General features: G+C 34.9%; 1 protein-coding gene across 17 annotated transcripts in view; it reads right to left on the reverse strand.

Annotated features, from left to right (window-relative positions):
* Window positions 1-12,122, reverse strand: part of PCDH15 (protocadherin related 15) — a 747,310-nt gene that overhangs the window by 256,349 nt on the left and 478,839 nt on the right. For 16 of the 17 annotated variants that reach the window (XM_036828599.1, XM_036828600.1, XM_036828598.1 and 13 more), the window contains one exon: window positions 790-869. The exons of the other annotated variant lie outside the window; for it this stretch is intronic. In XM_036828599.1, the coding sequence (XP_036684494.1) occupies window positions 790-869 (80 nt within the window). The remainder of the gene's footprint in view (window positions 1-789; window positions 870-12,122) is intronic. 17 annotated transcript variants of the gene reach the window in all.

Genomic DNA, 12,122 nt, shown 5'->3' on the forward strand with positions numbered 1-12,122 from the left:
AAGCAGAGCCTGGCTAATTTGTCAAATTTTTCACTTTATACTCATGGGCTACATTTAGATTTTCATCCTTTTAGGGAGTAAAACCACTCAGGACCACACAGAAAACATCAGAGAGATAGCAAGAACATCTCTTTGACAACCAGCCACACGCAACAGAGCAGCTACTTTGCTGTTGAAGAAGAGAAACAAAGCTAACATCAATGCCTTCTTTAATGCCTGCTGTCAGTTTCCTCAATAGTTATGACTGACATTATCTCTGATATGTTCAGAGAGGTGAGTAGAATGACATGGACATAGACCTCAAAGGGGCTTAGAATGGGCATGAAATATTTTTATCTTAGCTTTTTTAGAGTATACCTATATTACTCAAAAATTGAAGGATGGACTTTGGTGGCACCTTAAATGCATCTGAATTACAATTTTTCTTACAAAATTCCCTTTGAACAATTTAGTGCCAAGTTACTCTTTGTAGAAATATCTTTGTTATTATGAGTAGCTGACAATTTTAAAGGGATCTAATTAATCCCAGGTTATACCTGCAAATGAACTGTTTCCACCTCAGTGGATTTTACCTAGTAAAAATTTTTAAAATAAATAAACAGTCTCCTGGGTATGATTTCTGGATTCAGAATTATCCCCCTCAGCTCTCATTAACACTCGTAGAAAAAAAAAGTAAAATAAAACTACAAACAGCTGAAAGTCTCTGATTAGAAGTCTGTCCTCTTGCTACCAGTACATTGTTTAACATTTTGAAAAGAAAAATAAATTTAGAAATTATTTTTAACTTACGTTTCTGAAAGATTAAAAACTCGCTGTGGATCTCCATTCTCAATGGCATATGTTATCGGATCTCCCTCTCGATCAGTTGCCTTCAGAGAGAAAACATACTTTAATTATCAAGTAATTGATATGTCTTCCATTCAGTACAGTGTAATATAGAAACTTGAAACTAACAGCACAGAAGATCCATGATACCTTAAAGTATAAAGATTAAAACATGGGCGAATGGCTAGATGTTAAATAAAGAATTTCATATCTGATCCCAGCATTTCTGTCATTTTATGTCATCTGAAAGTTGTAACAATGAATAAGAATAATATCTCCTGAATGTATACATAATCTTATCTGGTAGGGAAATACAATAATGATTTTCCTATGGTTTACTTATTTAATTTTATATGAATAATTCAAACAAATGTGTTGGAATCTACATAAATGTTTACAGTGTCAAGAAATTATTTAATGCACTATTTTTTTCTTTTTCTGCTCAGAATATATTGTCTGCAAAGCTTTATGGTTAAGAATTCTGAATCTGGAGCCAGAGAGCCTGAATAAAAAATTGGGCTCCATTTACTAATTGTGTGATTGTTCCTTAATTTCTTCATTTGTAAAATGAGAACTATAACAATACAAAAGTTAATAGATGTTGAGAGGTTTAAGTGAAATAATCTATATTAAAACACACAGACTAAATCTGGCATACTGTAAGTTTCAGTAAATATTAACCTTTTTTTCCCTTCTTCACTCAAGTCATAGTAGAAAAAATCTACAGCTTCTGACTTTGAGTTCTGAGTTTCTCTTACCCAAAATAAAGATAGACACTCTATATTGTGGCACTGGAGTCTGGGATTTTACCATCTAAAATATCCAATAATTTCCTTTTCAATTATCCATTAAGTCCCCTTATGGAAGACTTGGGTGAAGAAAGAAATCTGGATGATATAAAAGGGATGGGCGAGAGATCTGCCTAAGCATGACCCCAGGGGGAGGGGAAATATTGTTTATTTATATTACTTGGCTGGCAGAGATACCAACCTCTCTGACTGGCAGGCACTGCCCTGAAGTTGGCAGGACCTACAAAAGTGGTGGTTATGTTGGGTCTTTTCAAACACCGGACAATAACCGTCCCAGCCATAAGAGGCTGATTATGAAATCCCATGTCCAGACCAACAGGGAGCACTGTTTCTGCAGGTAGATTAGATGGCTTTGACATGGATTTCAGAGCCCTGGTCATGGGACAGCCCTATCAGCTACCACAGTGGATGGGTGGCCAGAAACCTCTCTTGGACCACATAAACTCCAGAGTCCAGGGACAACTGAATAACGTAATATTTACTAAATGCCAGGTTTTGTGGGAGAAGCTTTGTAGGATTAGTTAAAAGTGTCTCCTCCATAAAACACTTCCTTCACATGGCTTCCATAACATCATATTCTCCTGCTTTTAATTCTACCTTATCAGCTACTACCTCTTTTCCTTGGCTGATTTTTCCTCATCTATAAGACATATTTACATAGGATGCTCCAAAGGTTTGTTCTTGGACTTCACTTACTTTGTCACCTCATCCAACTGCAGAGCTTTAAAACTCTTTCTATGTTGAAGACTCTCATATCTCTAAACCAGCTCTGTCCTCTGAATTTCAGACCTATATCCAATTGCCTGTTTGATCCCCAATTAAATGAATTATAAACACCCCCAATTTAAAATGTTAAAACTCCCCAATCCTGATCTCTCTCTGCTACTCTCCCACTGCTCAAGAAGACAACAACCTGCTGCTTTCAGTATTCATTATCTCAGTAAATAGCAGAAACTACATCCTTCTACTTGCTTGACCTTAACTGAACATTCTTACTCCCCAGTGTAATCTGTCGGCAAATTCCATTGGGTCTATATTTAGAATATCTGCGGTTATCTGGCTGTCTCTGAACTCCAAATACCATCTCCCTCATGGATTATGTAATAACCATCTGACTAGTGCTCCTGCTTTCTCCTTTGCACCTTCACCGCAGCCCATTTTTAATTAAGCAAAGTGACCATTTTTCCCAGGCCAAGATTTTATTTTATTTTTTAGTAAGGCTATGGCATTATTATGCATTATTACATATACACACACAGACACACAAAATGGAATAAAATAAAATAGTAAAATACAATGAAATAATAAACTACTTATGATAATACCTTTGAAACATTCCAATTAAATCTAAGTCTAAAATTTTAAATTTCATTAAATTAATTATAATGTAAGTGCAAGGGCAGAGAGTAAGAAACAAAATAATTAAACATCTACACACAATCAATGGGATTAATAGTACATGGTTGATATTTTCCCCTTGTTTTTTTGTCCTTTTCCAGGCAAGTATTAGTAAAAAAGATAAAATGGAACTACAAATAATGATACTCGGTTAACTTCCCAGAGAAACACAGAATTATGCTGTATCTGGACACTACATTTTATCACTAAAAAGTTCACACTAAATGTTTTCTGTTGTTTTCCTCTTTCAATCAGTCATTTTAATGTCATATTGTTATAGATATTATCAATTTCTTTTTCTTTGTTTTTGGTATGTGGTTATTGTTGTTGTTGTTTTTGAGAGAAAATTTATTGTCTTGTGTTTTCATAAAAGCCAGAAGAAATAGATTCTGAAGCAAGATGACTTTGGGTAAACAACTTTAAATCCAGATTAATGTTAAACCTTTCTTCTAATGTATCAGATCTACTCTAATATTTAATATTATTTTCATGGGATGAGAGCACTGTGAATGCTGTGTTACTTTGTTTATACAAGTCATTATTTTGTTAAGTTACTAAAATAACAATAGAGAGGAATTCCTAGAGGACTCTCAATGTTTTTTTCAGCCCAATTAATTACTTTCAATCCCTGAGGTACTGTGGAATATTTCTTCAGTTTTGTTTGACCATTTAAATACCTCAAACTTTTAAGGATTGTTAGAGCTCTAACAATCCTTAAAAGTTTGAGGTATTTAAATGGTCAAACAAAACTGCCTATTTTGCCTATTTCATTCATATGTGAGGTTGTGCCCTTACTGGAAACTTTGAAGACCCAGGATTTAGAAGATAATCCTATTTGATTGTTTTCTTCTTTTTATCCTCTTAGCCAATCCTTTGTTGTTGTTTCAGGATCTGTGGCAAACAGTGTAGTAATTAGGGAGGATTCATAATTTCTCGGTCAACTAAACAAGGGGGAATTGTGCTGTCTAGATCAGAGTTCTGAAATCTATCCATTGCATGTGTTAGCACTTGCTTAAATACCATGTATCTCTATGTACCAACATCAAAAGGGAGAAATAATTGGAAAAATCAGCAGAAACAAGAATTCTTGGAGTATTAAGATTTGATAATGCGCATATGTGTGACCTAAAATATATTTCTAAAAACATTTTTAAAATAGTTTTTCTTCTATATATGAGTCTAGCCAGCCTTCTCTACATGATGGGCAGAGATTTATATATGATATAGAATAGTGAATCCTTAAGTTAAAATTTTCTGACTGCTTACTAGATGTCAGACATTATATTTGCATGCCTTATCTCTTTTAAGCCTTGCAATAACCTTACAGTCGAAAGGGAAATGCAGAAGACTTCAATTCTATTACTCTCTCTGTCACCATTCCAATTAGAGTTCTGTATAATTAATTGGAAGATACACCTTTTTTTTTTTTATCTAGAGATAATAGTGACTGTTTCATCTTTAAAAAGGAGAGTCTACTATTAGTTAATATTTTCCATAATATAACAGATAGGAATTACTCAGCCTTAGTACAAAGACATTTCTTATGCCTTTATTTTTGATCAGTCAATTCCAATACGAGCCCGTTATTCAAGATCTGAGAGAAATATAACAGTAGTCATCTTCCCTGGGCTTATCATAGAGTTTACTGGGTAGGCTCTGGAGCCAAGCACCTGGGTTCCAGACCTGGTTATACTACTATCTCTCAGGCAAGATACCTAACTTCAATATTAACAACAATATTCACTTATTAATTCAACAAATATTTATTGAATATCTACACTGTGTTAAGCACTGGGACTTCAGCAGAGAACAACACATACAAAAATGTTTCCTTTGTGCAGCTTACATTGTAGTGTGGGAGACAGAGAAAAAAATAAAATAATTAATTAATTTATAGGTATTTATATAGAATATATTATATATATTTATATAGAATATATATTATAGTTATATATAATTTATATATAAAATAATATATATATATAATTAACATATATTTATATAATACGGTTTTCAGATCCATATAAGTGCTACAAAAATATAAAATAATTCAGGAAGGACATATGGGAAGGCAGGGTGAGAGTTTGCACTTACAAAGAGGTTATCAGGAAAGCTATCAGAAAAATGTAAAAATTTGGCAGGACAGGAATAAAGACATAGACATAGAGAATGGACTTGAGGACACGGAGAGGGGGAAGGGTAAGCTGGGACGAGGTAAGAGAGTAGCATGGACATATATACACTACCAAATGTAAAATAGATAGCTAGTGGGAAGCAGCTGCATAGCACAGGGAGATCAGCTAGGTGCTTTGTGACCACCTAGAGGGGTGGAATAGGGAGGGTGGGAGGGAGACACAAGAGGGAGGGGATACGGGGATATATGTATATGCACAGCTGATTCACTTTGCTGTACAGCAGCAACTAACACAACATTGTAAAGCAATTATACTCCAATAAAGATGTTAAAAAAAAATTGGCAAACGTTTGTAAAAGGTGAGAGAGCAAGTCATGTGGGGAAGGGCCCTCCAGGTGGAGGGCAGAGCAAGTTTAAAGGCCTTGAGGTGGATACATGCCTAATGAGTTTGAGGAAGAGCAAGCACCTGGAAGACTTGCTCAGGTTTTGCTTGGCCTCAGGTAAACAACCTGAGTTATTTAACCTCAGGTTAAATGATTGAATGATGCTCACTTTGGATAGCTAGCAAGTAACGCAACTGACTCATCGGTTTGCTGATACATGTTTAACAGCATGTGAACTAAAATAAAGCAAGTTTTTCCTTTATTTTTGCTTGACAAAGAGTATCTTTAAAGACTGAAGCAACTCTTTCTTCCTTCTAGTCTGCTCAAGCAGATTACCCACTGCATCTAAATTCAAGTCACCCATTTTTCAGAAGCACCAACAGGAACCCAAAAGGATTTATCTAAATAAGCAGTGTGCTTAGAGGCTGGAAAATAGGAATTTTGAAAAAGAAAACAAATCTTTCCTAAACTAATATTCTGTTCATGTTAAAGATGAACACAACCATCAAATACCATCTGGTAGAGTGCACTTTATGCACACAGAATGATTCTACACATTTCACAGGACGTTAAGACAAAGTATTTGCCCATAGGGATTCTAAAATAGATAAAATCAACATATTTAGATGGTCTTTTCTTTTCTCACTTAGGCAAACAAGTTCTGATTTATGTTATTAAACTGCTTGAGAGCAGGAACTGAAGCTTTCAATTCAGGACAGCAGTTTTTCCAAAAATGTGTGTGCACTCCTGGGATTAAATTATTGGTCTTTTAACAAAGTAATAATGTTTATGAATATATTTCAATATGTCTTAATCTTTACATTTTTATGTCAAGTAGTGTTTTGTCATTTATGATTCTGATATAAAATTTCCTTTTTGAGATAAGTTCATTTACGTAAAAAAGTCAGTTTATTCAATTTTTTTTAAAAAAAGTAAATAATATGCAAATATAGCACATCTGAAACTTAAAAATGCAGCTAATCTAGAATGACACCGTATTACATGAGCATTCCTTAAGACCTTTCATCCTGTCCATTTATTATACTATATTTTGCTACTTCATTCACTGTCTCTCTTCCTATATGATTATGATTATTAACACTGTCTTCTCAGGTCTCCACCTTATCCTACCCCATCTTTATTCTCAGCTGGTGATCCTGATTAGTTTCACTGAGAAAACTGAAGCAATTTTCTGCAAGCACTCCAAATTATATATATATATGTATATATATACAATCTTGTAACTATACACTACATCTTTCCTCCTATTACTGATAATGTACTGTCTGATCTCCCATCTAGGGCAAGATATGGGGAAAGAGTTTTGCATTCTCCTTTTTCTAATTGTTCTCTTCTCATCCTCTCTAAAAACATTTCAATCATAGTTCTAAACCTCCCACAACTACTGCACTGAAACTGCTCTTTTCAACATCACCAATAAATTCCTTATTAGTAAAACCACTGATCAATTCACAATCCTTGTTTTTGCTTGTTTCTTAGCTTTGTTGGCTTATTTTTCATTGGACCTATCAGTAGCATAGACATTAGATCAGACACAACTGATCTCTCCCTTCTCCCTGATACAACTTCTACCCTTAGTTTCCAGGACACACGTTCCTCTGGGTCTCCATTCCTGGTCCTCTTCTCCTCAGCAAAATTAGTCTTTGGATGTCTTTTACATTCACTCCCTTAAGAATCTCATCCAATCTCAAAGTTTTACACAGTATTTAAAAAGCTCAAGACTTCAAATGTATATTTTTAGTCCATATCTCTTCCCTAAAATCATACCCAACTCTCTACTCAATAGCTTCAATTACATATCAAAAGACATTTCAAATTTAACATGTCCAAAACTGAATTACTCCTTTGACATTTTTTTTATTCTGGTTAATGGAAAATCAATCCTTCTAGTTGCTCAAGCCATATATTAGTAGCCTTGTTAACTTATGTCTTCCTTCCACATCCAATCATCAAAGAATCCTGTAGTTTCTACCTGCAAAATACAGCGAGGTTGAAACCTCTTCTCACCATTTCCAGAAATATCACTCCAAGCCTAGTCTGGACTACTGAAATAAAATTTAAACTAATTTCCATAATTTCTTACATGCCTGCACCACGGACTATTCTTGATAGAGAATCTAGAATGTTCCTTTAAAATTTTAAGTGTATTCTTGCCATTGCTCTACTCAAATTCTGCCATTAGTACTTGATTTCACTCAGAGTAGTTATCTCCACAGCTTCCCAATTACCTGATGGTTTCATTTCTACTATTTTCCTTCTCACTTACTTTATTCCAGTCCCACTAGTATCTTTGCTCTTCCTCAAGCACGGCAGGCAGGCCTGAACTTCAGGGTCTTTGCACTTGCACCTGAAATACTCTCCCCAGATAACCAGGTGGTTCAACCTCTCTCACCTTCTTCAGCTCTTTGCTAATGTCACGTCAGTGAAATCATCACTGATCAAACTGCAATCCCCCATGTACTCCCTCACCACTTTCCCTCCTGTATTTTTCCTGAGTTAAATTCTATATAACTCATTTATGTATTTTGTGAATTTTCTTCTCCTACTAGAATGTAAGCTCCATGAAGGCAGATATGCTTTCTGCTTTGTTACTGATATGCCTTAGTACTTACAGTGTGGGCCCACCTTTGCACTTCCTGTGCCTGGGAGGATAAATTTAGTGCAATGAAGGAAGTAGGAAGTGTAGTGCCCAGTTTTGTCTTATACTTCACTCAACTATATTTACAGTTAGAAAACATATCTTGCTTTGATATCCATCTTACACACTCTGTCTGTCTCTCTCAATTTCTTCCAAACTGTCCAAAAGACAGAAAAGAGAGGTGTATGTGTGTGTGTGTGTGAATGTGTGTGTGCATGTTACTTTTATTCTACATCTTAAGAATAAATGCCTTATGTCAAAACATATTCCAAAGGGGTATTAGTGAACATTTCATTAGAGCGAACTAGTATTTCACACATCTTTACCTCTAACCACCAGAAGATTTCCTTATCACATTAATAAATGTTCCACATGAATAATAAGTGCTGAAATGAGAGGTTAAGGATAATGTGGATTGTATGAACAAAGTGTAAGGACCAAAGGAGTCCTTTGTCTTTTGGAACAGAACCCAAAAGTTGATTCCATGAGTTCCACCTAATGATTCAGAGTTTCTTATTGCCTGATACTAACTAAACATTAACTGAGTTCTGTTGCTAAAATACTGTTCTGTTTGCCTAAAGTGAACTTAATTGTAAGATGTTTTCAGATACATGAAAGGAAAATCTAACTTGCTAAAAAAATGTACATGTGTAGTAGTATTTGGCCTGAGACATACTTTTCTAAGCAGTAGCAAAGTTGTGACACAGAACACTAATCATATTTTACCACCACCTATTGGTAGCTATTTAATAATAGTCAAGAATAATCTAATTATTGCATAAAGACATTTGGCTCTGGTCAGTTTACAACATTCAACACTTGGTAATACACTGAATAGATACAATTCAGAAACAACATTTTAAAAGCTAAAATATATCTTTCTATAAGGTGGCTATTGTTCAGTTTTAAATAAATTGAAGTGCTTTTGTTGTTGTTGTTGTTGTCTTTTTCAGGCTTATAAAGGTCCAGAGACCTACAAATCCTACACTTAAACTTTTGCACTTTAGTGCCAGGGTTTCTCAAGTCCAACCTCAGAACCTACGTACAATTCTAACTAGCTAGTTTTCCCAGACTTCAGTACATTAAAACCAGATTTATTTTCAAAATAATAGTGTTAATAGACCCAGGCAAACTGAATGAAGTAAGCATATAGCTAATGGTGTGACAGTATTGAGGGGAACAAGCAGAAAAATCTACCTTAAAAAAGATATGATAAATTAGCATGGGGTCAGAGGTCAATTGTTAATTAACAATTAAGCCTCAAATATCACAGTACCATCTGTTGATATAAATATGGAATCTAATTTAGGAACTAGTCACAGTATCTTGAGTTCAATAAGCCCCCCCAAAAAAGTTTTGGGCAACTATTATAAACAAAATATTTAATGCTAGGAATCAGGGATAATATAAGTTATTCAATACAGTCCCCACCTTTGAGAAAATTCTTATCATTTGTGACATAAATACTGAGAGTTAAGTAATGTTTAGTATACTTTGGTTAAGCATACACTTGTAAAAATAAAGCAGAGTCAGTAATCTTAAGGGTCTAGTTCTAATTATCTCACTTTCAACTACCTGAACTGGGGTGTGTCATTGGACCTATATTCTCAACCATAAAATATAATAGGAATAAATAACACTTGAAATATATATTCTATATAGTTGATGTAGAATCAAATGAAGCAATAGACATTTAGAAAATTCTAGAATTCTATTCAGATAAAAAGTATTGCTTAAGGAATTAATTTAAGGTTTAGCTAAGATCTTGGGATTTGGAGTAGAAAAAATTAGGAATGAAATCTGTCACTTATTAGCTACATAATTTTGGGCAAGTCACTAAACCTGTTTATGTCTCAGTGACTCCATGTACAATATTGAAATAAAATGGCATCTAACTCAGTGTTGCCGTGCTGATTAAATGAAATAGCCCACATCTAGAATGCAGCTTAGTGCGTAGCATGTACTTAATAAATACTTAGTATTGATGTTAATATTTAGAAAGATGAAAAATACATAATACAATTTAGAAAAAAATCTGTAAAGTGTTGTTTTTCAAAGAGCATAACCTTCAGGTATCAGTAGGATTCATTCCTATGGATGACTTGACAATGTAGGACACATGATATGTTACCATATCATCAAAACAAGATTTCTCCCTAACTACCTGAAGATTCATTTTTTTCGTGGTCTTACCTACAAAATTTGTCATCTACAATATTGCATGGCGACTTTAGCACTGATTGTTCTCTCTCTCATCCATTTTACATCTTACTAAATAGCAAAATAAATCTCCAGTAAATGTTTGAAAAATGTTATCAGAATGTTCGATCTTTGTTAATTAATCAATTGATCATGGAGGATCAAGGACAGGCTTGGGGCTGGGGCATAAGAAATGATGAAAAAATCAGTCATCAACACTTGGAGCGAAAAAGGACAAATTCAGTGGAATCCATGATTCATAAAAAACAATATCCAATATGCATTATTCTAAGCCCATAAATATATTGTCAAGATTATCCTCTTAATATATTTCTGCTGTTGATATTTTCATTAAAAAATGAGCGAGAATGGGGCTTCCCTGGTGGCGCGGTGGTTGGGAATCCGCCTGCCAATGCAGGGGACACGGGTTCGTGCCCTGGTCTGGGAAGATCCCACATGCCGCAGAGCGGCTAGGCCCGTGAGCCACAACTACTGAGCCTGCGCGTCTGGAGCCTGTGCTCCGCAACGGGAGAGGCCGCGACAGTGAGAGGCCCGCGCACCGCGATGAAGAGTGACCCCCGCTCGCCGCAACTGGAGAAAGCCCTTGCGTGGAAACGAGGACCCAACACAGCCAAAAATAAATAAATAAATTAATTAATTAAAAAAAAAATGAGCGAGAATGGAGTACACAATGGTGACATTTCTGGAATGACAGAATGAGGAGCTCTGTGAACCCTATTCCACTAAGAAAACTCTAACTACTAAAAAAAAAATAGTTGTAAAAATTAAAGTTTTTGGAAATTGTTCTAAAAGTATACAGTATCTGGAGAAACACTGCTTTAAGAAAATCCATTAAATCTCAGTAAGAAGGACAAGTCTGTGGCATTTGAGCAATAAGCTGTTTCCTTGCAACCCCCAGCCAGCACTGCATCATGGGAGCTCTACTTCTTGGAGGTGCAGCCAGGATCCTAGGACTCCTTCTCCCCCAGAGATCCAGCCTAAGATTATGGTGTCTGCCCTAGAGGTACCGGCCAACTCCAGCTCTATGTTGCAGAAGCCCAGCATCTGAGAAGCCTGACATTTCTTTCTGTCCACAGTGGAATGAAATTAGAAATCAATAACACAAAGAAAATTTCAAAATTCAAAAATATGTGAAAATTAAACAAGGGACTCCTAAATATCCAGTGGGTAAAATAGAAAATACAAAGAAAATTAGAAAACACTTGTAAATGAATGGGGAAAAAAAAAAAAAAGACAACCACACTAAAACTTAAGCAATACTATAAGGCAGTTCTTAGAGAAAATTTTAGAGCTATAAACATCTGTATCTAAAAAGGGAAAAGTTCTCAAATCAATAACTTTTCATCTTAAGACAGTGAAAAAAGAGAGCAAAATAAAACTAAAGCAAACAGAGGACAAGAAATAATAAAAACTAGAGTGGCAATTAATAAAAATAGGAAAATGACAGAAAAAAGATCAATGAAATTAAAAGTTGGTATTTTGAAAAGATCAAAATTGACAAGCCCCTAGTCAGATTGATTAAGAAAAAAGAGAGAAGACTCAAATTACTAATAACAGAAATGGAAGAGGGGGCATCATTTCTGACTTCACAGCAATAAAACAGATTTTAAGGGAATGCTATGAAAAATTTTACCAGCATATTAAATAACTTAGATGAAATGAACAAACTCCTAGGAATACACAATTACCAAAAC

The sequence above is a fragment of the Balaenoptera musculus genome, chromosome 16 (assembly GCF_009873245.2).
Source record: "Balaenoptera musculus isolate JJ_BM4_2016_0621 chromosome 16, mBalMus1.pri.v3, whole genome shotgun sequence".
NCBI lineage: Eukaryota > Metazoa > Chordata > Mammalia > Artiodactyla > Balaenopteridae > Balaenoptera > Balaenoptera musculus.